Source organism: Tyto alba, unplaced genomic scaffold, assembly GCF_018691265.1.
Source record: "Tyto alba isolate M040663 unplaced genomic scaffold, T.alba_DEE_v4.0 Super-Scaffold_10, whole genome shotgun sequence".
NCBI classification, from domain to species: Eukaryota; Metazoa; Chordata; class Aves; order Strigiformes; family Tytonidae; genus Tyto; species Tyto alba.
Genome location: NW_024881262.1, coordinates 18,324,799 through 18,352,492, shown reverse-complemented (window position 1 = coordinate 18,352,492; position 27,694 = coordinate 18,324,799). Strand labels below are relative to the sequence as shown.

Below are 27,694 nucleotides of genomic sequence, written 5' to 3'. Positions count from 1 at the left end.
TGGGGGCCAGCGCGCCCTTTGCTTCCTAATTACTGCTTCACACGGGGAACGCCCTGCTAATTAATTCAGAATTTATTTAAGACTGCAGTAGAGGCAGATGAGCGTAAAAACTAATCCCGTCATTTCTCACAGTGCAATAAAACAAGATGTGTGTTTTCGCAGTTGAGATTACCTGCACACGATTTCTTTAAAATCGATTTATATTTTGCTAGTCTTTGGGGGATTTTTTTTTTTTCCTGCGTCGGATTAGACCTAAAATACATGGTCTGTAAACCAGCTAAGGGACAGCAGGAAGATAATCCACGTTCTCTGGCCTTCTATCGATTTGTTTCTGCACAATTGAGGTATTTAAATCTCTCTTAGCTACCGACTTCTCACGCTTCTAGCGGAGGATACGGGAGCAGTGCTGGCACCGACAAGCTACAGTTTTCACAAACCTTCAGAGTTCACATACAGCTGAAACCTGTATCACAAGCAGAAATAACTGGTGATGCTAATTGAACTGAGAATTCATTAATGTTTCTAGCAGCCTAAGCATGACCTGAAGTGTCAGTGCCGCTGCCCACCTCAGGATCCCGCTCCCCCCCGGCAAACGGAGCCCCGTGACTGCCCCCAATGCCCCACAGCACTGGGTGCTGATGTTTGCTACAGGCACTGTGGTAACACAGATAAAAAACAATCCTAGTTATGTATATTTGAATTGTGTCTTGATTTTACAACTATCTCCTCCTTAAGGTTATTTTTCTTTAACCAAGATTTGTTCATCAGAGCCCTTCACATGCCGAGACACAAAAAAAAGCCTGCTTACCAGACCAGTTCATCATCATCTTTTCTTTATTAATCATTGCCAAATGTTATATCTCAGTGAAATGCAGGAACGTGGAAGACATTCTTACAATTTGAAACTGAAATATCACTTGCTGTTCTTTAAGCACTTTTTTCCCCAACCAATTTTACAACTGTAAAAAACATATTCTTACTAAATGGCTAAGCTTGTTCATAAGAACATCATGGAAAGCAATGCCAAATGCCTTGTACATGTCAACTTATAATAACTTTGTTCATTCTATTCCATTCACAAGAACTGTTGCCTTGTTCTACAAGAAAATAATTTGGTTTGACATGATTTATTCTTGATAAGTCCACAAAGAGCTGCTACTTGTCTCCTTGTTATCTTCCAGGTGCTCTGAAACAACTTGTATATGTATCCCAGGTTGCTGTGGCATTTGATGTTAAAGCAGCTGGGCTGTAATTCTCTCTGTCCTCCTTATCAATAAAAATGTTTGTCCTTGTGCTGACTTTGGCTGGGATAGAGTTAATTTTCTTCATTGTAGTTTGTATGGGGCTGTGTTTTGGATTTGTGCTGAAAACAGTGTTGGTAACACAGGGATGTGTTCGTTATTGCTGAGCAGCGCTTACCCAGAGCCAAGGCCTTTTCTGCTCCTCACCCCACCCCAGCAGCGAGGGGGCTGGGACAGGGCACAAGGAGCTGGGAGGGGGCACAGCCGGGGCAGCTGACCCCAACTGGCCCCAGGGGTATTCCAGACCATGTGGTGTCATGTTCAGTGTATAAAGCTGGGGGAAGGAGGAGGAAGGGGGGGACACTGGTCCTGATGGCGTTTGTTTTGCCAAGTCACTGTTACACGTGATGGAGCCCGGCTGCCCTGAGGGTGACGGAGCACCTGCCTGCCAGTGGGAAGTGGCAAATTAATTCCTTGTTTTCTTTGCTTGTGTGGCTTTTGCTTCAACTATTAAACCATCTTTATCTCAACCCACAAGTTTTCTCTTTTACCCTTCCAGTTCTCTCCCCCACCCCACCACAGGGGAGTGAGCAGCTGCATGGGGTTTAGTTGCCAGCTGGGATTAAACCACAACAGTCCTTTTCCAATCTCCTAGGGCTTCACCCTTCCACACGGCTTGTCAAAGACAGTTGTTAATAAGTAGCTTCAGCTAATTCTCTAAACATCTTATAGAACAAATAATCAGAACTAGACAAGCTGAAAAGATGTTCTACTCTCTAGCCTGACCCATCTTCCTTTTTGCTCAATCTCTTCTCCAGGCTGATGACAATTGTGTTGATCAGCTGACAGACCTTCGTAACAAACAGGATGCCTGAACACACTGCTTACAGAGTGCCCCTATTTTTTAACGGTTCTTGGTACCCCCAAAGGGTTCAGTAGTTCTAGTGGAATTCTGCTCTATATCTGAGGCCATAGTAGTCAGACAATATAGGTAAGTATTTGAAAAGATTATTTTAAGGCTGACTGCTAGATCAGATAATGAATACTGTTGATGGAGTAGCATGGTATTTGCAGAAGAGAACAACTTCAAAAACAAGTTAGTCCAGAAACGCAACCAGCAGAGTAGGACATAATGTAATTAATGTTCTGTGTCAGATCGGACATAACTATATCACATGAGTTTCCTTAGCATATTACAGAACATACAAGAAACCTTTGCATTATAATCACAATTTTCATCATAATTAACTGTACAACAGAAAATATTATGCTTACCTAATTAGCTAATGATTTTCCAAAATGTTGTACATTTTTATGCATTTTAATGTTCCAGTATGCATAGTTTAAATAATTTTATAGTCAGCTTTCCATAAACAAATTACTAATCACAGCATTCAGTAAGGATTTGAACTGTCTGCCTCATTTACAGTTGCTAGAATTTGAATTGTATTACCAGTCTAATAGCTTATTAGTGTGGCTTAGATAAGCTACATGTGCAGCTTAACTATTTATTTTGATGGAGAAGTATTCATCCTCTAGTGGCTTGAAAGAGATTTTGAAGATTTTTTTTTTTATCTGTTCTGATTAAATATTTAGTGAGTAACAAAAATCTCTGTGTTTTCCTAGGAGAAAGTTATAGGCTTTAAATTTATCCCATAATAACAATGATCTTTTTTTCTAAATATTGGTGGATTCTTTTAAAACAACTATTAGTTACATTTTTCTTTACTAGTACAGGAGTTAATTTAGCTGAGACTGTTACTGTGTTGAGCCTTTCTGAACAGTGTCTGGATTGTGATTCTCTTCTGTTACATGTTTTGGGTCAGGCTGCAATCATGTTTTTATGATATTGGTTTGAAGAGTGGAGAACTGACATTGTCCTCAGCTCTCCCTCCACTTCTGCCTGCCAACCTACCAAAAGAACCTGGATTTTATTTTCATTTGAGAAATTTCAGAAAGGTCCCACTTATGCAACTGGAGTCATATTTCCAAAATTGCCCACCATGTTCCCAATCACATATCCAAATGTTGCCAAAATTAAAGCTTTGAAAATCATTGCCGCACTCACTGAAACTATTATTGTTTAACATTGTGTTTCATAAGGCTTCAGATACATTTATTCAAAATGTTTCCTACATGCATTAAACTTACTTTTTCCAAGCACACAGTTTCTAGTCCAGCAAATTCTACTAATAAACTGTTCGAATGGTCCACACCTCAACATATCAAAACACTGAAGTACACATCTAAACATGTAAGCAGCCCCCGGAATCCAGTAAGAATACTCACCTCAGAAGTTCCATGCTCAGGTGCTTCACACTGGAACTTATTTTGGCTGACATTCATGGGTCTGTGATGGCAGTTTCTGGCTACAGGAAAAAGTTAGTTAGTTTAAGACTCTGAACAGACACAAAGTTTTTAAAAATACATAGTTCACTGCTATAGGTGGATGAGAGGGGAATGTTGCTTTATTTTCATATGCACTTGAATAATTTCTATTTTTCCTCTTCTCTTGATGCAGACTAGCAAACACCCTGATCCCTGACAATGTGCATGGATTTCTTCTGCTTTTCTTCTTGGCTCCTGCATTTATATTTGTTTTACTTGTCTCCACTTTATTCAGCTGTTTGTTGTATGCAAGCTGTCAGCTTTCATGTTTTCTTCTTTTTATTTGCTAACTTTGATATAGGAAACTGGTGATAATCATGCTTATTTGTTTACCACTATTGACAGTGAAAGTATACATTGTTATTTAATGTCTGCTGCTCAGGGGACCCACAGTACAAGTAGAGAGATGTTGATACAACTAGTATCGAGAGAGATTATGTACAGAAACATTCTTCATTGTGGGAATCCAAAAATCTTGGTAATCATAAATTGTGTTTTAAGAGAAAAATCCATAAAGTAGAAGTTAAACCCTTATATTGGGAAGCACAAAACCATTGTGCTGTGAAATTCCATTATGCCTTTTTTATCAGTGGCAGACAGACAATTAAGGACTGACAGTATTTCCCACATCTTCACCTATTTCTTTGGCTCGCAGGAACTTTTATCATCCTATGTATTTTTTTATATATTTTTAGAACAATGTAATGAGTTATAAATATTTCACAAATGTTATTTATAAATAAATATGTTTCACAAACAAAACATCTGTCAGCTATTTAAGAAAGATCTTTCTCTAAAAGTTGCCAGAAAATTTGTCCCAATAGCTACTGCACCTTTTGCCAAAAATCTCTACACAAGATTTGAAAACAGACATTTTTGCAGCAAAGGTGTGCTTTTTATACTCTTACGAAGTTTTTTTATCACCATGCTGTATGACACTACAGCAAATATTACTGTACTTCATGAAATGAGAAATTCATCTTATAAAAAGACTGATCCGGACCCACATTTAAGCAAATAAAACTACCCTGGATAAAATCCTGCATATTTATACCAAGTTTGAATCAACTTCTAAGAGCCTTGCTTGAAAAGTCTCTCAGAAAGTAACACCACAAAATGAATGCTGCAACTAACACAGCTGTAGCTTAAGGTCTTTAAATCCTATGATGCAGATACAACAAAATGAATAAGAAAGAACGTATAGGCTTTGGCATTTACAGTCTTCCACTCTATTCTTTCACCAGAACTTAGGCTCCCAAATAATGACCTATCGTGACCACAAATTCAGTAGAGATAAAATAATTTATAATGTACCATTCATACAGACAGTAATTTCAAGTCAAAGAAACAGTACAAGTGTAAAGCACAGAATCTTAAATAATGTTAGATTTATCTTAAGTATTTATCTTAGAATTTACATAGATGTCTCAGCAATTCAAATTATGTGCTTAATATGACAGCTGTCAGAACAAGTATTTGACCATGAGAACTTCATGTAAGTATTATATCTGAAGAGCAGCTATTTTTATAGCCAGTAAGTAAATGACTTTTTATTTCTATTAATTTCAAGATGCACATGGCAGAGGACATGACATGTATATTCTGGTTGACTGGAAAACCTTACATATTAGAAGCTGTACAAAAGATGAGTGAAGGATAAATAAGATATCAATAGACATTTTATCTGAAGAAAACTAAAACAAGTCATAAGGTAATCTAGTGAAGGATTTGGTGGCTTAATGTTTCTCTGTTATTCTTGCTGAGCAGTAAACAGAAAGGTGATCTTCTGTTTGGTTTGCGGTCACAAAACAGCCAGAACCTGGGATTCTCAAGGCAGTGGCAAAAATATCAGAAACAATCAGAAAAATTATCAGATAACTGCTTTTATTGTTTTAATTTCAACATAAAGTTTCACAGCAAAAACAAAACCAAATTTATATGGATTTCTTTTTCTGGTACTCATTTCTTTTCAAGTTTTTCAATTTATTATTGCTCAGTAATACCACCCTCACTAGATTTAAAATTCATAGATAAAGGTCACCTTGTTTCTATCTGTGTTTTCTTATATGTCATTTTTAAGTAGTAGATTATGGCTCAGCCCAAGCTTGTCTTTTCGATTTATTTATCACCTTAAGCATTTCTTTCAAATAAGAGACATATACATATATAAGTGTGGATCCACAAAATACCTTGACTCCTTTACAGGTTGAATCTTTAAGGTCACATTTAATTTACTCAGTGCTAATTATGACTCACCACCTCCTCACCACCCTCCACTGAGGTGGGGTAGTGGTATTATCTCAATTTTACAGCTCAAGCTCCAGCCCAGATCCTAAACTATTTAGACACCTAACCAACAAGTTGGATTCTTACCTAACATCCTACAGAAAGCCAGTGGTAAGTAGAAAATTCATACTATAGCTCCGAATTACTGACTTACACAAAGATAAAGCTTGCTATAGAAAACAATCAGGGTCTAAATTCTGTAAAAATAGAGAATGTCATATATGCACTATTTGTGGGAAAACAATGAAGCAAGTATGAAAAGCATGTATAGTGAAGAAGAGGGCACTGTCAATATATGTGTGGTTAACATCATTTGAAAGTTAGGGAAAGGAGACTCAACAGATCCAAGGTATCAGTGCCATTTGCAGACAGAGTGGATGTGAACGGGCATTCCGCGTAGTCAACAGTCAGAGTTAATGATAATTTGTTGTATATTGTATCCACTGTTTCTTAAAACCTTTTAAAAACAAAATGTCAATATTTTAATACAGTTCTGGATCAATTTTCATTGGGCCTCCCACATAGAGAACCTCTCATTTATTTTATGTCAAGACTAGAAATATGCATAAATTACAGCATCCAGTGTTTATCTGAAGATTGCAAGCAATGAAGACTCTAGGTATATTTTTCTCAATAACTTAAATCGTAATTTTAATCTAGTTTCATCAGTCACCCCTTGGATCTAGTTTTACTTTTTTCTTACAGACTAAGGAGCTACACACTGTCAAAGTCATTTACATAGCATTTTTACTTTTATACGGGGTTCTACATAAAGATTAAACCATTTGATAACATACTTTTAGATGATCTAAACATCTTTTGGTCACTGTTTTTATTAAGACTAACACACTATAGCTCACATGGACATTTCATGGCAATAAAACTAGAATACTCACCATTTCTTCTTTAATCACTGCAAATACATTTTCTTCATGCAGTTATCTCCCATTAACAATTATTGATTTCTGAGGAAATGGGCAATATGTTTAACTTACTGTGGGCCTATAAAAATTTTGTAGGGAATAAGTCAAAAATTACATGGGCTTTTCCTTGTACCATAAAAATCTTCAGAAATAAATGCTAGACAATGTAAATGTCACATGCACTCAAGTTACAATAAACAAATAAATATAATACCTGGTGTGAAATGTATTACTAATACAAATACAAATGAAGATTCTTAATTGCTTTCAGTAATCATAGCAGGATAGGTACTGTCTGGTTCCGGTGTTCACTAGGTCAGCTGCAGTATATTGCCAACGTGGATGTACCATCTGAGCACTGAATGTCTTTTGGGACTTGGGAACACAAAATATAGACATCCTTAATCTGTGCCTTAGCAGGACAATCATTCAGTCTTTGAGATCATCAGATGGAAAGTCATTTAGGATGTATCATACTTCAACTCAAAAATCTTGGAGTGACTCGAATATGCAAACCTCACTTTTGTCAGGCTGGGCAGATCCTATATAACACGCTAGTGGGTGAAATTACTCATTTTACTTTTAGCTCTGAGTGAATAAATTATATGTTAACATTTTAAGTTTCTGAAATTACTACAAATATTGAAATCTACAGTCCTAAAAACATTAAATAGCTTACCTTCATCTTTATGGCTATGCAGCAGACTTTTTTTATTAATACAGCAGTAACAATGATGCATACTATCTTAGCGTCTAACATTAAAATATAACAACAGCAAAATTTATTTTTTCTTAATGTCTTCTTGCTTAGCTCTATAAGTTGCTATAAAATTCAGGGTCTTACATGGTTTACCACGTCAATAAGTCAAATTAAGAAATGCAGAATCACTCATTTATATTCCATATTCAGCTTCATCTCTTTTTTTTTTTTTTTTTGATTTAAAGTGTTTGTATGTCTATTAACTACAAGGAAAGAAAGTATGCTTACAGGATTCTCCAGAGTAGAAGGGGACATATCCCCACTATAAAAAAGCTTACCATTAAAGCACAAGAGAGGGCGAAGTCAGGCATTAGAGAGACAACAGAGCATGAAGGACACAATGAGACAATATTAACCATCACAACAATCTATAAGCATAGATGGCAAGTGTTATTTATCGTTATCATACCTGGGGTAAACGTTATGGCAAAGAAGATCTTTAAAGATTAATTTTAAGATGCCTGAGGTAACATGAGAGTACATACAGATGTGAGATGAACAGGAGAGGGAACAAAGGTTCTTTTTTTGAACATTGAAAGACAAGAACTTTGTATTTAATGTCATGGAGGAAAAGGATACACATGGAGTAAAGAGATGGTTGACACAAGCAAACAAATAGATTAGGTGGTCTGCATATCTGTCCCTTGACTGGGAATAAGCAAGGCAAAGTTGACTCTACTAGTAAAAAAAAAAAAAGAATACCTGAACAAAAATGCCAGTTACATAATGGATATATTATAACCATTGAAAGATGTATGTGGATTAGAGAGAATGTGTTAAGCATAAAACATTAGCATATTCAGATCCAGTATAGATGCAAGAATCCATTTTTGTGGCCAGGCTGATAGGGAGGATGGTTGTATTTAAAAAAACAAAACAAAACAAAACAAAACAAAAAAAAAAAAAAACCAAAAAAAAACAAAAAAACCCAAACCAAACCAAAACAAAAAAAATGTAAAGCTCTTGGGAGAATGATCAAAAACCTTATTTCAGACTTACAGATGTTAAATATCTAGACATCAGTGGTGTTACATCAAGACTGAAATTTGGTTAGAAAGTCTGTTCCAGCATAGAAGGAAAAAACCCCTTTTAATCATTATTATGAATGTAGCAGTTGAATGTGTTTGAGTACAAGATTACTGAAAAATCAACTGTGAAAGGAGAAGAATAGGAAGCTAAGAATGGGGACACTAATAGTAACATATAGTGTAAGTAGAAACAGTAACAACGATAACAGAAGATAAAAGTAACGTATAGCTATATAAAGTTGGTACAGCACAGTCTCCCCCTATTTTACTACTAAGACTGCTTCCACATTCAAGTTGAAAGATTTGTTGTAAAGCTGTCCACTCTGCCTACCTGATGCAACCTCTCTTATATATTACTTATACTCTTACTTTTGAAAGAGGTAATTATCATGTTTAAGAGATCAATGCTGCTAGAGAAAAGGCAGATAGCTGCAGAGTTAGTGTCAACTTTGTTAAATCATGAAGCACGTATGTTTCTCCTATAGTATGCTGACTTTTCTGGCTTTAACTCCCATCATTGTTTTTTCACTGTCATTCCTAAAACAAATGTTTTTCTACAGAAGTTGCATTGACAAAGATTGCTTGGTAAATCCATAAATACCTCTACCCAAATAATTGATACACAAAGTGAAGTCCTACTTGGTCTCAACTAATTGGTAACTTCTTGCTATGCCTTTTTCTGTTTATATTGTTACAGACATGCAGGATCTATATCAACTCGAAATCAGGCATCCCACAGCTGTCAAAAACAGTATCAATTTTTACTGACATCTGGAATATACAATGGTCTCCAAGATGGGCATTCGATATCAAATGGCATGTTATCCTCTGTTCCTTTGCCCATACTTTTCATAGGATCGAGTCTATATTGATCTATTTGTAAACTGCACTGTGAGCTCTTGGCAGAAAATGTATTTTGCTACATATGATTAAAAATTCGCAATACAGTAAAATAGAAGGCTAATTGCATAACATGATGCTAAACATCTTAGGCATCACCATGGACATACACAGCACTGCTGCGGTCACTCACCTATGAGTACCCATTTTTCAAATTCTACATATGGGACAGGAGTAGAACTTTTCTCTCTCTCCTGCATTTCACATTCCTAATTCTATCTAATCTTTCAAATTTTAGGCAGTTTTCATTATATTATTTTTGGTTAATACCTGTGAGAACAGCTCTTTCTAGAAAATCTTCTATATAGAATTATGGCATCTCTCCATAATTGCTGTCAAACCACGTTATCCGATTACTCTGGAAGAAATGACCAGCTACCTGCTGGGACAGAGATGAACACAGACACATAACAGCTTCTGAACACAGGTAAATGCCACTTCACTCAATATTAAAAATAGAAATAAGATGCCAGAACAACTTCGGGAAGTTGAAACCCTTCTAAGAAAAGTAGAAGTAATTAAGGCCTGTAATTTTCAGTCAGTTGAAGAAGAGTCCTCTGAAGTGGAGATTACTCAAAATCTGCAGCTGCAACAAAGCCCCTTGTCACTTCCATTCATTTCATCCGAAAATTTGGAAAACCTTTCTCTCTGCATATAAATTTCTCCCATTGAACTTATTTAAATTGAAAGGACTGATGTAGCACAAAACAGTGCAAGACTGTTTAAGATGCATATCAACTTTTTCTGATTCTCAGTCATTAGTAAATGCCTGCATGCAGTTTTGATTTCAAATTCTAAAGATAGCTGATTTTAGAATTACAACATGTTTTAGTAAAACAAACAGATTTATCCAGTCGGGTCTTAAAAACCCCAAGGAGACTGCACAATCTCTCTGGGGATATGAAGCAAAGGGGAATAATCCTTTCCCTTGATCTACCAGCTGCACTCCTGTTAATGCAGCGTGGGAAACGGTTGCCTTCCTTTGCTGCCAGGGCACAGTTTCTTCCTTTACCTCTAATTTCTGGTGTAGCAGAAGTAGTTGGTATTGCTAGCCATAAATTGGAATTACCAGTCTTAGGACTCAGTGTTACTAGAGATGGGATAATTTTGCTGTTTGATAACCATTTTAAATAGCTACTTCTCCCCCCCCCCCCCCCCCCCCCCTTTTTTTGGATGGCATTTATACTTTTAGTGTCCCAAAACATGGCTTGCTTCTTTGCATACCAAAGAAATATCACAACTGTGGGAAACCTTTCTGAATGATTAGTAACATCAATACTTCCAGTAAATTAAGCATGCCAAGATACAAAGTGAAGGCATAAATATTAAATACAGCCATTTGTTTGCGAAGCATAGCATAGACTATAGGAAACACTGGTTTCAGGAGAAAAAAAAAATAATTGGGTAGGAAATTTTAATTGTTTAGCCAGTGCCTCAACAGTTTCAATACATAAAAGTAATAATATGTGAAAACAGGCTGGAAGAAGAGGCTGGAAGATAAAGGGCCACCTTTTAGATTGGCTAACTATTTCTGCATCACTGCTTGCATCGCCTGCCTGCCAAAGAGGCTTCTGCATACAAGAAGTCCTAAGAACAGAAGAGCTGCAGTCAGACCAGGCCTATATTTAGCCTAGAACACCTTGGATAGCAGCTAGAGTAAAGCCACTTACATGATATTTGCCCTAAATATTCTGTTTCCTATCAACTGCAGCTCAGGGGCCTCCTAGAGCAGACAAAATTTCACTAAATTCTGTTGTTACTCCTATGACCCATTTTATTAACTCACTACAAGGCATCAGTTAAAGTTGCTATCTTCCCTGAAGGCATAGGTTTTCCTTTACCAAAGATCTATGAGATGTACCCTGATTCTATCAGAAATTATTACACCAAACACTCTCAATATTTAACCTCATCTACCATATGAAACAGGCACAAGATGCCATAGGAATAGAGGGGAATCAAAGAATGGGAAAACAGGCAAAGCGATGAAGCAGGAAGCCGTAAGTTCTAGCTCCTGAGTTAAATGCCACAAAAATATTGTTGAATACGGTTAGCCATTTACTGTAATTTCTGTTGCTAATTTGTTTTAGTAGTTTTCCATACTAGGGCATAAGTCTAAAGATCCACTATTTTTTCTTCCTGTGGGATCACACCATCCAGGACAGTATAAAGCGGCCTGGAGTACTCTATAGATAGCTCATGAAATCTCATAATCTTTTCTCTCTACCTTTCTCTCAATTGTATATTTGGGACATAGCTGTTGAAGTAGAATAATTGCATTATTTTCAAGTATCTCCATAGCATCAAACTGCCTTGGCTTTCAGTTTCTATGAATATATTGTATTCAAGCTTACCTTTAAAGGGAAACATCCTCCTTCCACGTCTTCCTGTTCTCAGACAGCAGGGCAGGATGTTTGCTGTCTCACAATTTCCCCCAAGCTTACCTGCCTCTGTCTTTACCGGGGTCTTAGCAATAACTACAGCCTAATACTGAAGGGCAGGAGGGGAAACAGGACAGAGACAGACAAGACCAGGAAAAAACCAAAACGAAACAGAACAAAACTACAACCTACAATGCAGATGTTGCTTTACCCCAACATGCTGCTTACAGCATGAGCTGGACAGTTTCCTTCTTAACTATAGGAAGATGTCACAGGAGTTAGGAATTCCCCCCTGCCTTTTTTTGGGGTGCGGGGGGGCAAGGGGGGTGGGTGGGCACAGCTAGAGTATTTTTCAACTCTCCCATTACTCTCCTCAGAGTGGTTTGGTTTTCTGATTTAGGTTTGTTGGTGTAGTTTTGTGGGGTTTTTTTTTGTTTGGTTGGGTGTTTTTTTTTGTTTTGTTTTGTTTTTTTTTGATGTTGTGGGGTTTTTTTCTTTTTCCTTTTTGAACCGTTTCCAGAAGTTGCTGCCAAACTAGACATAGAGCTCTCAGGAACCTTAATCTAGTACCTTCAAAATACTGGATGTATCTTCACAGTTTCTCCTCTGCTTAGCTCTCCCCTGTTTATGTTTCAAGACTTCATGACTCCCCAGCTACACACAGTAGCGGAAGTGACCCAGGACCTGTTCCTCCTCCACCCCCAAGGCCACTCCATGTCTGATCAATACATGCATGTTTCAGTACCAGGAGTCAAGGACACAGCATTGCTGTAAAGGCATCTTCTGCCCCAGTCCAGCAAGGCAGTTATTTGAGTTCACTGTTAGTCACAAGCAGTACAGCTTTGAAATTCACTTCCTATCTGCCGTATAAACGTGCGTTACTGTTCAGTTAAAATGCCTATGACTGCAGCCTACGCTGGTGCACTGGGATGCAGTGACTACTCCTACTCTTGGAGCAGCCGACTACACTCATTGGAGAAAAGCTATTAAAATCACCATGAACTAGGGAAGATACAGCAAGTAGAGAGCATGGTTGTGAAATTCCTGCGAGATCACAGGAAGAGATCACATGGAATAGAGGTTTTTCAGTTCAGGCCATGAAGAAACTAGGAAAGTCAAGTATGAGAGCCAGGACAATACCAGAAAAGGCTCAACTACCAGTAAGATTTTGCCCCCCTTCCACGCTTTTTATTCTAATCCATCTCAGCAAAGCTTCTTATTTTTCTCCATTCTGCCAACAGCTTTAGCTACAGAAAGGAGTTTTGGCTTGGGAGAGGCACGTTTACGTTGAAAGCAGGGCATTATCCCTAGGTCGGGTAGACTTTAATTTCCTGTTGGAAATCCCTCTGCAGAGGTAGATGCTTCTCAGATGGTGGGAACTGGTATTACTCATTTGAACACAGGCTGCTGAAAACAGGTGGGACAGGGCCCAGAAACTGCAGATGACAAACCCACCTCCAACAGTGGCCAGAAAAGAGGGTACAAGTGATGCAGGAACTGGGAATTTCATCAGTCCCTGCCTTTCAGCATCCACCTTCTCAGCAACAGAAAGCTCAGTAAGGGAAAGGAGATAGAAAAAAAAATAAACATACAGCTGAGGGGAAAGAAGGAAGAAGCTCGGCAGCTCATTAGTGCAAGTGGTCTGCATATGAAAAATCGAGTATCTGATTAAGTTTGGCAATGGGCATGGAGATTTTACACATACTTGGAATTAATTCTTGTACATCTTCATACAGAATATGAGGTAAAGAAGCACAACTTACTGATTTATGTCATATGTGATACATGTTCCATACACAATAGATTTCTGTATAAAGCAAATAGCTAAAAAAAAAAAAAAACAAAAACAAAACCACCAAAACAAAACACACTGTGCACAAGTTCAGTAGCAGCTATCAATGCTCAGCTGGCACTTTTTTCTATTAATGATTTTTTGCTGCTCTTGTTAATTTAGAAGGACATGAAACTCATCCAAAATAGTGAGGGCTGGTGTTCTAAAGCCAGTTGAACTTACCATGTAAAAAAACCCCTCTATTTTAAAAAATAACACTTCTTACTGTACCTTTTATTATATCTTAAAGGGATACAAATAAGTTCAATACTAAAATGTCCACATTGAGGGCTATATAGTCCTCAAACATATATCTACACACACCTATGACTGATTTTAGTGAGTTTTTTCCGTTAATCCAAAGTTCCTGAAAAGGACGAACCCCTAACAGCTTGCACCACCCCTCCACTTGTTCTCAACTGCTCTTAGATACTACATTTCCATTTGTAGGAAAGTGTTGTGGTCATGCAAACTGTGACTCTTAAATTTATTTGTAAAATTTACTACCGTTACCTTTTAAACCAGACTGCTCTTCCAATACACTAAAAGCTGCCCTTGGTACTAAAAAAAAACCCCAAAAAACAACAAAACACTGTCACCCAAAAGGGTTTTATCCAGTTTTCAAGCCAACTACAGCCTTAGTCTGTGCTGAAAATGACAACCAGCACAACAAAAATTATCACCACAGGTACTTGTTTTTTCCTTCCTTTTTAAACAGGCAACCAACAACTTATTTTCCCACTGAAACAGTTACACAATGGCTACATATAAAATCTGAAAGCTCCTCAAAATTTCAAAGTCAATGAAAGCCAGATTCTAGAGGGAGACAACATGGGTAAAAAAAAATATCAATACACATGATATTTTAATACAAAATATTAGCTTTTTTTCTTTTTTTTTTTTTTTTTTACACAAGTCAGTTTTTCTTTAAAATATAGAACCTTAAAAAAATGAACAAATAGCTATCCACACACTATAAACACTTTTTTGTGCTCAGTTTGATCAAGTTATCAGAACAATTTAAACACCAGTCCATAGTTTAAACACTGCCTTGAAGTTTTATGAAAACTATGCCGCACTGTGCGCTACCATTATTGTATGTACAGTGTGAAGCGCCTTCTTTCAATTTTAATACGGTAGTAGAAACTGTTCAGTTATCAGGTTCTTTGTGCAAGGATTTCACATTCTACTCATGCTCATGACAGATTTGCATTACATTTCAGTGGCACTGGTATGAGCAACCACATGTAATTCTGTGAATGTTCACTGGAAGAATGTCCATTACATATTCTGGAAGTACAAGTTCTTCAGCTAGATAAAAGAAAACTTGTTAGTTTAGGGGAAATACTAGCCTGATTAGCCAGAATTTAACAATTTCTAAGCACTGAAATGAATTTTGATTTCTCAAAGTTGAATAAAAGTAATTAACTATCACATTTTCATAGAGATGAACTATATAGCAGGTACATCTCAGGAATATTTTTAATTGCCCGTTTTTTGAACCCACAGAAAGGAAAAGATTGCCCTCTAAGTTGGAGGTCTTAAAAGGTCTTGTTTTAGTAGTAAATCATCCACAAGTTGCAGGCTGTTAGCCAAGTAGTTTTAGGATGATTTACTTGCATTACAGTAATTTACACAATTAAACTTTATGCATACAGTACAAAACTATGAACAAAAAGGTGAAGCAAACTTTTTTATTTATATTCAGGTAAAAACATTAACCTGATGAAGTAAATTATTGCAGATTTGAGAAATCAGCACATAAAACAGTTGGACAGAGCATTGCTTACAGGTGCTTTATCTGTGTCAAAAGACAAAGGCTGAACTGTTTGTTCCAAGCTAGCACTGGGGGGGAGGGGGAGGGGGGGGGGAGGGGGAAGAGGAAAGGAAAAAAAAAAAAAAAAAAAAAAAAGAAAAACAAACAAAACAAATGAAAAAACTACAAAAGTAACCAGGAACTTAGATCAAGAACAAGAAAACTGTTTACTCAAACAGGGAGTTAAACAACTAATTTGTCTTTTAAAAAACTTTACATCAATTCAAAATGCTCTGGCCTTACCACAATACACATTGGCCAGCCCAAGCTGTTGGACTTCAACTACATGAAAGAAGTAATTCTTCCTCACCTCTAGTAAGAGGCTTTTGCTGCCTGAATGACTGTGTAAACAGCTTTAGAGCGTCGACTGGTAAAGACTGTCGCCATTATAACCTACCACTACAGTAAAACTATGCTATAAGGAAGGTTCTACCTAGTTACAAAGGCTGAATTATATTGACAATATATATTTGACTTCAGTAAAATTTAAATTATCTTAATCAGAGAAAGAGGCATGGAGCAATTAGATGCCCATGCTAACCAAAACATAACAGTTGTTGAATGTTGCACACAAAAAGAACCAAGTGAATTGCACATCAGACAATACATGAGGATGGGTAAAATTAGAGGCAGGTGAGGATACACAGAACTAGTCTACTAAACTAGATTCGTCAAATACATGGTGGATTTTAATTTCTGTACTTATGTACAAAAGTTGTCTTTGGAGGAAAAACTTCAGACTTAGCTAGATGGATACACACAGCCCAGTATTAAACTGCACAGCGACATTTATTGTTCCAGCCTGGAAAAACATCCCTTTTTAAATTTCACACAGCAAAGCAAGTTAAAAACTTCACTCATCAAATAAATGATAATTTAAACAAGAACTTGCTAAAGAAACCTTGTCACAACAACTTTTAGGGCCTGATCACTTTAAGTCCATAGGGGCCTTTAATGAATATCAACCAAGTGTCTTTGTTTATAATCTGCAAGCCGTTTTTCTACAACAAGAAGGCGTAACACGTTTCCTTGACTCAGGTGATATATTTAGAAAAGAATCATTGAGTTTCTCTTTTGCTGTAACAGGCAGACATTGCATTTTTGATTGTGATCAGGAAAGATGGAATGACTGCTGCCCTTCTCTCGCAGCTATCAAGAGTTTTTCACGCATTATCTCAATAGTTGAATAGTCCGGCAATTTGAGATAGTTCACACAAGTCATTACTGAGGGTAAGAAGTCATCTGGATTCTCTGTAGACTCAAATGTCTTGCGTACAATTGTCAGCGGAGGATTCAAACTTCGAAAGCCTATTAGTGAGAAAAGACATTCAGAATAAGGTTGTTCCTCTTGAAAACCCACAGTTAACACTGTAGACATCTAACAGTGACAAGCACGCATCTCGTAACTGACTACCTCATCTCCATTTTTAAGAGTTTAGAATATGGCTTTGTAAGGCCATATAGCAAGCTAAAAAAAACACCTAAAATCCTGCCTGTAGATTAGTTTTCCAAGATAAATTAAAAAAAATAAGCTAGACTCACCTACTTTTAATTCTGTGTTCTGTTTGTGTAAAAAACCTATTCCAATCATAATATTTAAGAGTTTGTTCATTTCATGCACATTTTCTAAGATTCTCAGAGATTTTCTACCTTTTTTATTATTCCAGCTATGGTTTTTAAACTCCTTACCCTCAATCCTCTCTGCACCATCTCTCCACAAAAGAGTTCTAAAAACATTAAAAAAAAAATCTCAACTCTTTCCCCCAAACCCCAAAGAACATAAGTAATGGAACAGATGCATAAATTCTGTTTTTACTTGCAAAACGTTCAGCTGAGAATATAGTAAAATGTGTATTCTATAATGGTCCCTATCAAAGACAGCAAATTCCTCAGTTTTCCTCATTGCCTCTCATCTAGATTCTGCAATTCAAAAGGGGTAGAAATTAAAGTTGCTCACTATGCTAGCTTTGTTTCCTTTCTAGAAAATAAGTTATTGTTTCCAGGTAGCAATGTATCATTTCACTGTTGTCATAACTTAATGCATCTCTGGCCAAGGAATACAGTATTAAGGGGTTTCAGTTTCATTCAAATCTTAAGCAATTTTTTGCCTTTCAGTAGCTTATCTGGTAACATAAATTAAAGATGGAGACAGTCAACTGACTGAAGTATCATATTAGCAGAAAGTTTATGAGAATTCTATCTGAAGTCTACCCAGCCATTTCTGAAAGCAGAACTGTCAAACAAGTATGAACCTCTAAAATATACAGTTAAGTAATTTCTTCCTATACTGGAATAATCCATTTATTCTGAAATGCATTAATAATACTCATTTCATTTATAGCAGTATGTAATAAACAAAACCTACCTCCTACAGGCAGTCTGGGGCTACCTGTCACAAACTGTAGAAACAGTCTTTGCTGCTCACTATCAAAGCTACTGAGAATTTCAAAGAGATACTTCACTGCTCGACTGAGGAGAGAAAAAAAGGAAAGCTATTGCTTTGTTTATAGTTAAAATAATTACATCAGATTCATATTCACTGCAGTGTATTTTCAAATAAATTTCATATTATTTCTTTAGCTTGAATAACAGTATATCAAGATTATTCAAATATGTATTTTCTAGTGCTAGCATTTGTTTTTTAAGAAGACTATATTACCTGTCATGTGTATAACCGTGATCTGGCCTACAACATTCCATTAAGGTCTTTGCATCCCAAGTGTCTGTTTTACTGCCGCACAAGAGCTGCTCCAACTATAAAATTAAAAAACAAGGAAGTAAGTTTTCCCCTTTAGAACTTGAGGCAGAACGAGTACTGTCCGTTCTAATTACTACTATAGCGTTCTACTTTTGGGAATGGATTGCTGCAAAACAACCTCAGCCACCCCAAGCAATCCTCCCGCATTCTCTGAATGCAGTAGTTTCATCCCAGTGACAGCCTCCTTCCCTGACTCTGCATACAACCTACTACATGAGATACTGAATGTATCTTAGAACAGAGACAGTCCTAATAAACAATTAACACTGAAGAACCCAAAATGCCTTAACATTTTGGAAATCTCACCATTTTTAAAGAAGTCTAGGGGAATGGGAAAAACAAAGTGTTTACACTTGCTTTTTAGAACTCTGAGCTATTCTTTGAAAGAAAAAAAAATTAATCATTAGATAGAGATGGATCTGTCAAATAGCAGTTTTGTACTTAAATTCTTTTGTTTGTTCTTTCTATGCACTTAGACAAGTAGAGATGACAGGCTACAGTCAAAATATTAAAGGCTTCTGGAGATGTCCTTCTAGGATACAAGAGGAGCTGTAAAGCCTCAACTTTAGTAAAACCAGGCATTTGACACACTTAGTTGTTCTATTCATGAACAAAAAACTGTTACAAGTTCTTTATAAAACTGTACGAATAGTTTGTAAAAGGGTTCAAATCATCTGGATAACTATCAGTAACAGAACATGAGATCATACACATATATTCTATCAAGGAAAAGCTACCTGATGTCTCCCAGTACTCCTATGGCTTAACTTTGACCAACCATATTAATAGATTAACGATAGACTAGTATCTGTATTGTAACATTTCCAAGCAGAAGCAAGCATCAAAACATGCCAATGACAAGAAAGAAGAACAGCATCACATATACCACAAAAAAGGAGAAGTCTGGCAGAAACTAGATTAATCTGCCATTTTTACTAGCCTTAAATTTGTTCAAAAAAAAAAAAAAAAGGAGGTGGTAGTACTCTGAAAGTAGTACCAGTGGAGAGGCATGAAGAAGAATCACTATAACCAGTTACATATCTTAGCTTTAAGAGACTCTTACATTGCAGAGCACCAAGAAAAACGAGTAACACAAAGGCTTAGCTAACACACTGCTTCAGAGCATGCTTAACATTTCTCCATGAAGTCAGAGGTATAAGCTTACGAAAGTAAACAAACCCTTTGAAGTACAGTCTTCAAATAAACTCAGTACAGGCAGAGTAATAAAACATTCCCTCTTATAGTCCAGACAACTATAATTGTTTCAGTTCAGTCCACTTAAGAGTGTAAGAATTCTACAAGGAAAGTGATATATGGTGGGTGGTGAGAACAAGGCAGGACGAACTATCCTTGTTCTTTATCCCTTCTTCTGATTCTCCTCTTTACTGTCTAAAGCTTTGTTAAAGAGCTAATTTTTTTTGTTTTTAATAGCCCATCCAGGTAACATCCACAGCTGTATCTATACCTTTTAAGTACTGCAATACAAGGAATTAAAGTATCCATATCAATGTAGAGAGCCTGCATACATGCATTTAAGTTCTTTTCTCAGAAAAGCTAGATACACTAAATTTGAAATAAAATGGATCTGTTCATAATAAAAGCATCAAATAAATGGCCAAACATGGGAATCATTAACATTTAAGTATGCAATTTAAAGGACACTAGGTTTTACTAAGACGCATCAGAAATGTAATGTAATCAGACTGTCCCAAATGTACTGCATCCAGTGCATACATAGGTTCAGACTGTTCATACATATAGATATCAGGTTATAAAAGCATCAGTAAAAACACATTTACCAACCTCTTCAGGGTAGAAGTACTGAAGATGACTGAGAGGGAAGACCGATTCAAATCCATCTCTGAATGAGTCAAACTGTCTGGCAACACCTTCATTTAGTGCCCAGAATATAACCAACTGCAGGGAAGAGAGAGAGGGGAGAAAAAAAAAAAGGGGGGGGGGAGGGGAAGAGAAAGTCATTTGAACAAAAGAAGCATGGAATGATCACTACTGAACAAAAGACTACAGCTGCAGAAAAACACCTCTACAGAAGCCTAGCCATATACTCACTGTAGTTGTGGCAGTTTGAACTTTGATTCAGAGAGCTGCTCTACAGCATTGCCTCATTTTGCCTTAATTCATAAGCTCATAATGCTGCACGTGCACAAGTGCAGTGCTGCTGCAATGCAACAGACATGGCATTTGTTGGGCTTTTCTTTATCAGTTTCTCGTGTGGTCTGTCACTGCAAATTAGCAAAAGTCATTTCAGGTTCAAACCACCGCTATTTAGAATACCCTAAGCACGCAGCTCATGAAGCATTTAAACAACTTCCTTGTCTTTACTTTTGATAAAACAAGGCTATAAATTAAAAATTGCTGGTTAAACTGAACCTATTGAACAATACTTTAAAACAAACCTAAGCATTTATTAGACTTATTACAAGCCCAATTTAGATGTTCTCTCTGTACACTCACATCCATTTAAATTTCAGCAACTGAAACAGAAATTCTTAAAGCATCATTGGCATTATTACATTTGTTTCCCCAAGGAAACGTTTGGGTCATTTTCTAACATACAGCAGAAAAACTAAGGTTACTTTTTTAAACTCTACTAAGTAGCTTAATATTATAAGAATACATGGGGAAAAGGGAAATAATTTCATTTCATGCTACTGGGATTTGGTTACAAATCGTAAGGCAAAAGACAGTAAGAGGGTAGTCTAGGCTTTTGGTGGGTCGTGGTGTTTGACCAAAATTGTTTTAAATCTCCTCCAGATCGTATTTTTCCACTAAATTAAGAAATATATCATACATGGCAGACTGCATGTCAAGTTCAGATTTTTTTGTCAGTTAGTGCTACTGGTGGTTATGCTTGCTTTGGATACCCTCACCTCTAGCAGGAAATGAAGGCTGATTGTAAAAGATGTGTTGTCACTACACAACTACTTGTTTTTAAAAGTGTTAAAAGCTCTGGCCTGGAATGGTGAGAAAAGCATCTGAATATGATTAAAAACCTCATCAACACCGCTGGACTCCTGAAGCAAGTATTTAATCCTGCCCCAATAATTGAAGAGTTACTTGTTTCAGAAAGCTCTCAAAATATGAAAGCCTATTAGGACATGTTGATAAAACTTTCCTACAAAAGAGTCAGGCACTGAATTTCAGGTAAGATACATAGCCCTTCTTTCACACATCAGGTTGTAATACTGAAGAGAAAGCTAGAAAGCACAGCAGCACAGAAGCTGTTCTACTGTGGTCTATAATGTAGAATACTCTCTGGCTATTCTAGAAGCAGACTTGCTTACTTAGAATTGTGATTACTTTTTATGATCAGGATTGTGTTGCAAAAATAAGCTGCACTATATTCTTGTGGGTTCAGAGGAGATCAAATTGCTACGCAAAAAAAACGCACTCCGGAGACTTTTTGTCCACAAATTTAGTACAAGCAAATTGGCCTCTTCCTTCATAGTACAGGGGAGAATTGGGAGAAAGGAAAAAAAAAAAAAAAAAACCCACACACAACACAAAACACAATAAAGTCTTTGACTATACTGGTAGGTGAAATAGTTCTACTTTCTGATAAAGGTATCTCCTGTGGGAACTGTCTGTGGGGAGAAAAAGGGAGGTGGACAGTGGAATGACATAACTGCAGGAGATGCACGAAGAGTAACAGTAGGATATTCCAGCTTTATAAACTATTTTTAATGGTAACCCACACACAAGATTTTAATGAAAATGATATTTTCAAGAGCAAGGCAGACGACCCATAGGGAGCTATACAGGCTAGCTGATAAATCAAATAGACTGTTTCTAAATTACAATTCATCATATTTGTGATACAGAAGACACTAATCCTCTCTTTGAAATCTTTTTTATTTCCTTCACATCAAGTCTGTAATGCTAATCACTGGGATGTAGTTTGAAGTCTCCTCTATGAGGTAGGAATATAAAGACGATGATAGAAAGACTGCACATGTGTCCTTTAAAGAAAGGAGTCCCAAAAGCTGTTTAGGAAGTGGAAAGCAAGCTCTCTGTGGTGATCTGCTTTTCCTTTACAATGGCAGAGGCTTGCAGTAGCACAACTACAGGACATCTGAGATGTCTGCAAGCCTTTCTCAGCATATCAGATACCTGATACCTGTTACCTAGAAGAAAAAAAAAAATTACTGCAAACTGTATGAAAGTTGAAAGTAACCTTGCTCAGCTTTCCTCAGGAAACAGACTGCAAATGCCATTTCTAATCAATTGTGGTTGTTGGCATTGCCCTTCTGCAAGTCTCCAAACAGCTTTATATCCAAGTATGTTTAATTTTATAAGAGATTCCTGATCGGCAGAATTTGCTTTCAACAAATAAGGATATGGGAACTGTATATGAGCATAATAATTTGAATCTGGAAGATGAAGAGCAACTGCTCAATATTCAGTTGTAAGGATTATGGAACAACTTTGCAAAGTTGTCTGTTAATACCCAGGAGCTTATTTGCCCCTTACTGAATCATTTATACCAAAACATCAGATATGTTTCTTATCAGTGCTTGAACAGTTCTCAGTGAAACTGGTAGCAGACAAACATGTCAGAAAAGGCATTATTTAGGAATTGGAATAACGGCTTTTTCATGATGCAATCCATCGTTCTTACCTCCCATCCCACCCATGACTTCATATGATAATATTGCATTCTTCCTGTCTTTCCTCATCTCCTTTCCAGGCTGTTTTTAACTTATTCCCTTTAACACTTTCTTATGTAGAAACAGCTTCCCACCTCTGTTCAGCAGTATCACCCTTCTGTTTTTCTAGGGTTTATGTGTTTTCTGACATAAGAGTAAATCAATATGCAGGTGTACTGCCAATTTATTATAGAACTGTTTTGTTATCTGTTCCTTACCTTTTTCTTTTTTGTCCAGGGTTTGGGGCTTTTTGGTACTTTGGTTTGTTGGTGTGTTGGTTGGTTGTTTTTTTGTTTGTTTGTTGTTGGGGTTTTTTTGTGTTTGTTTTGGGTTTTTTGGGGGTGTTTTGTGGTTTTGTTGTTTTTTTGTTTTGGTTTGTTTTTTTTTTTTTTTTTTTAGAGAAACACTACTGCTCTAATTTTGACTCACAAACTGAGCTGATGTTATTCTTAAGTCTGACTCCACTACTATAGCAGTTCAAAGCCCACTGAAATGTGGGTAGCAGCTGCTATATCACTATTAGAAACTATTTTTTTTATCATAGCCAGATGTGGGAACTTGTTAAAAGATTCTGAAAGTCCACAGCTCAAATTACTCCATTTATTACAACACACTTTTATCCAAGAAAACATACTTTTAATGACTTCATTATATATAAACCAGACTTTTTTGTGCTACAAAAATTTTCAAGTCAGGTGCACTGACTAGGATTCAGTTTTTCTGTCATAATAAACTAGTATAGAAGAGAAGCAACCAGTAGGAAAATTATTGCTGTGCCCAGTCCATGAGAATGAACTGAAATATATATGGAAACAAGACTACTTGGGAGCAATGTGTGGAAGAATAAAGTTTTAGTTCTAGCTTTGCTTTTACATACTCTGAGATACTCCTCCAAATTGTGGATGGTGACTGGTGTATCTTTTCCCCCTTTTTTCAGTTCTATATTAGGGAATCCAGGAAGTGTGAAGTCCAGCCCTAGATCTTCCACTGAGCAGCCATTCATAGTCAGAGCCTCCAATGCATACTGTAGACTTTCTTTGGTCTAAAAAATCGGAAGTGAAAACCGGTGAGAACATTTAATTCATGTTAGCTTATCCAAAAGTTATGACTTCTAAAGGACTTTTAAATAAGTAAACATTTATATAATACTATTATTAGAGTTACAGTACTCATTGCTTTCCTTTATATATTTTTCATACATAACAGTAAACCAAGACAAACCAAATATATTCTTAATGGATAAACTTGAAAGATCGTAACAGTACACCTTTTTCTAGCAATTTCAGAATTACTTTAACTTCTTGCATATTATTTATTTAGAAAATAGGACTGCAAAAGAAAGAGATGTGTAATATGCTAAGGCTCTTAAGCTACAGTTTTTCCTTAGAATAGCTAATGGCGTTCATATTCGGCATGCATACTGACATTTTTCAGGTTTCATGTTTTTCAAACTGTTGTTGGGAAATTAAAAGCAGTGATCAAGGAAAGAGTGAGACAGTGAGGTGAAGAGGAACAAAGGCCCACAAGCTTGCAATAGCTTCACTACTAACAAAGCAGATGTATTAAGAATATAAACTGGGTTATTACCACCTACCATCTATTAACATTGGATGCTAGAAAACACGCATGCCAAAAGACCTTTTATTACCACTCTGCAACAGTGGTGACAATGGTACTACTTTCAGCTAAGCATGGATAACTTTGAAAAATTAAGACCCTTCTGTATCTATAAAAGAACCTGTATGTTCCATATGAAGCCAGTTTACACCAGTTCTGCATACAGCTCTTCAGTGGGGAAGGAAAAAACTCACATAAGGCACTTCTAAAACCTGAGAATTGGACTAAACCAATAAAACAGCCAAGCCTTTTTAAAGTTCACAAATCAAGGACAGAATTTTTTTTCCCCCCCCTCTTATACTGAAGTTGGTTAGTCTTTTCAAAGTGAACCAAAGAAAGAAGTTACCTTAGGCAAACATGTGGCAGTTTTAGCCATTCCTAGCCTGTGCTTAATCACACAGAAGAATCCCATAATGAATTTCTAATGTTAGAGTCTGCATTACAAAAAGACTGTGTTATAATTACTAACCACTCATTTAATAACATTAAAACTACTCCTTTTATTAGAATGAAGCCATTATCACTATTACCATCAGTATTACACACTATCATACACTCTCAATTACGGCTACTTCATAAAATCCGTATGTGTGCAAAGATGCACTCTTCCCTTCTTAGGGTTACTTTCCCACCTGTGTTTTGTCCTGTTCAAGTCTTTTCTTTTGTCTTACAATATCTTCAAGGTGATATATTGATTTGGCTACTACTGGATCAATACTGAACAAGTCATGTGATGTCAGGGAAGTTTCTTGTCGTAGCATCCATTTATAAAAAGGAAGTCCAAGAGGAAGGTCCACCTGGAAATTGAAACATAGTTTATTATTGAACTGTCTTTCAAAGTTATCTACTGCTATTTTATCTCTGACTAGATCTAGAATACTATTTACTAATTAATAGTTCTGGCACATACCAGCACACCATGTCTGACTGGTTTTATGTGAGAAATTTAGTTGAGGCAACACAGCTGACTGCTCTGATGTATATGCACTAGGCAATCAGCAAGCTAGCAGCTGAAATAAGCCCAAAATGATCTTGAAAGAAGAATGGAGAGAGAATGCAACCCATGGCAGACAACGGCTTTTCCTTCTTTCACTATGGTCTCAATAGCCACGGTAAAGGATCTTCAACATACACTACCCTTCCCACCCCACAAAAGTTCAGCTGCATCACTCCCCCAAAATGCTAAGGCTGAAAATAATTCCGTGTAACTCTTAATAATATCTTTTCCCCCAACAGTCAGAACTAGAATTTTCATTTAACCCTTCAGAAACACATTTTCCATTTTATTCTCACCAGTCTAAAATCCATGATTGCCTTGGCCATTAGTTTTCCCAGAAAGCGGAACTTCATTTTAACTTTTGCAATGTGAGCTGGCTTGGCTGTTCTACCAAAAGGAAGTGCAAAAAGGCCTTGAAGATTATGGATGTACTTGGTACCTTCCTGGCTTCCTGTTGAGGAAGAAAGAAAAAGTTTGATACATACACTGCTAGTTTCATTCCAGACAAAAGTCTGAAAGCTGTTATCAGATAACCATAATCCAAAGCTTCCTATGGAATAAAAACACCCCAAAGATAAGCACGCACTATCATGAGGTGTATTATCTGATCACAAACTGAGGTGCTTTTTCAATCAGAACCATTCAAGTAATTAAATTCAACTTAGAATCCATTCAATATTAGATCAGTATTGGAAGTTCGGGTAGTAGAATATTTACCTTTTGGATTGGCTAAAGTCACTTCTTCTCCCCTCCAAAGGCCTAAGTCCGCTCTCTGTAGTTCCTGAGATACAAGTGCATAGAACTCTAGCGTGGGGCCCAGGCCTGTGCCAACCTTCAGGGGGAGGGAGGGTGTGGGGAGTGGAGGGGGAATGAGATAAATAAATAAATAATGTCTATTAGGTCAGTTTGAATATCAAAATCTTTATTTAGTCTGAGAACTATGGTACATTAATGGCTATAAAGAAGACTGCATTGCAAAAAGCATCTAGAAAACCTAACTATGCCAACATTTACAATACAACTGAGACAGTTTGGAAAGAACACATATCAGAGGGAATAACAGCATAATATAAGCATTAACCACCTAAACATATTATAGAGGAAAAGCACACAGCTGTTTGCTTAAGAGTTAGAAAAACATGTGCTCTGCAGAATAAAACTGATTATAAAATTTAGTAGGTCAGAAAGAGTTTCTCCTAGCAACTAAGAATCACAACCAAGTGGATTAGGGATAGTTAATACACAAAATTTTGTGGCACCAGCAATGGGAAGGACCAAGAGTTTGACCATGTCATTCAAGGAAAATTGTAGCTTTTTTGTATTAATCTTCAGTAAAAAGGGGTTAAATTAGACTGCATTGATATTACTTACTTCATTCTCATACTGGATTTCCAACATGGCTCTTGAACTGCCTAGATCCTGCATCACAGATTCTGCCTGTTTCAACAGCTCATCTCTGTTCACAGTGCGCTACACATTAGAGAAGTTTTAAGTAGTGAAATTATGTCTGTAAGTCCCAGCTCCCAAGGCAGTTAAACAGGATAAAAATTAGTTATGCAAGTTTTTCCACCCCATGCTAATAGTTCCACAGTTCAACAATTTGTAAGCTTATACTTTGATAAAATAATTCTTGCTTCTGTATGAAAACTGACTGAAGTGTTTGATATAAAATGAAAAATCAATGCCTTACATTTGTATCTGTATAACTAATAGGTACTACTCTTGCCAAGAATCTGGTAGTAGGACTATAGCAGAGAAATGTTGTCATGTGATGTTACATACCGTGAAGAAAACACAAAATAAAGATGTCAAAATCCAACAGCCTAAAAGAATAGTTCTATACCCTGCCCTTGTGGATTCTCTAAGTAGATAAAGTGGCATGTTTCAAAAAAACAAACGCCCAAATCAGCCAAAAAAAAAAAAAAAGCCCCCACACACTGGCACTGGGATTCCTATATATTGGAAGCTATATTCTAGTTTAACTAGACCCTCATGTCTCTTGACTTTTCCCCCAGAAGTATTCAAGATAATACAGCAGATCTACACCACACAGATCTTAAGCTAAGTTAACACCTCTCCAGACTCAAGGCAGACACCCAAG

The 27,694-nt window shown here is 36.7% G+C and overlaps 1 protein-coding gene across 5 annotated transcripts in view; it reads right to left on the bottom strand.

The window, feature by feature from the left end:
- Positions 1 to 15,418: 15,418 nt before the first annotated feature.
- TRIP12 (thyroid hormone receptor interactor 12) overlaps positions 15,419 to 27,694 on the bottom strand; it is an 85,174-nt gene continuing 72,898 nt past the window's right edge. For all 5 annotated transcript variants that reach the window (XM_042793253.1, XM_042793256.1, XM_042793260.1 and 2 more), the window contains 9 exons: positions 26,965 to 27,063; positions 26,311 to 26,425; positions 25,890 to 26,044; positions 25,229 to 25,393; positions 23,857 to 24,021; positions 20,116 to 20,229; positions 18,214 to 18,308; positions 17,920 to 18,023; positions 15,419 to 16,862 (listed from right to left, as the gene is read on the bottom strand). In XM_042793253.1, coding sequence (XP_042649187.1) covers positions 16,666 to 16,862; positions 17,920 to 18,023; positions 18,214 to 18,308; positions 20,116 to 20,229; positions 23,857 to 24,021; positions 25,229 to 25,393; positions 25,890 to 26,044; positions 26,311 to 26,425; positions 26,965 to 27,063 — 1,209 coding nt within the window. In that variant the 3' untranslated portion in view covers positions 15,419 to 16,665. The remainder of the gene's footprint in view (positions 16,863 to 17,919; positions 18,024 to 18,213; positions 18,309 to 20,115; positions 20,230 to 23,856; positions 24,022 to 25,228; positions 25,394 to 25,889; positions 26,045 to 26,310; positions 26,426 to 26,964; positions 27,064 to 27,694) is intronic.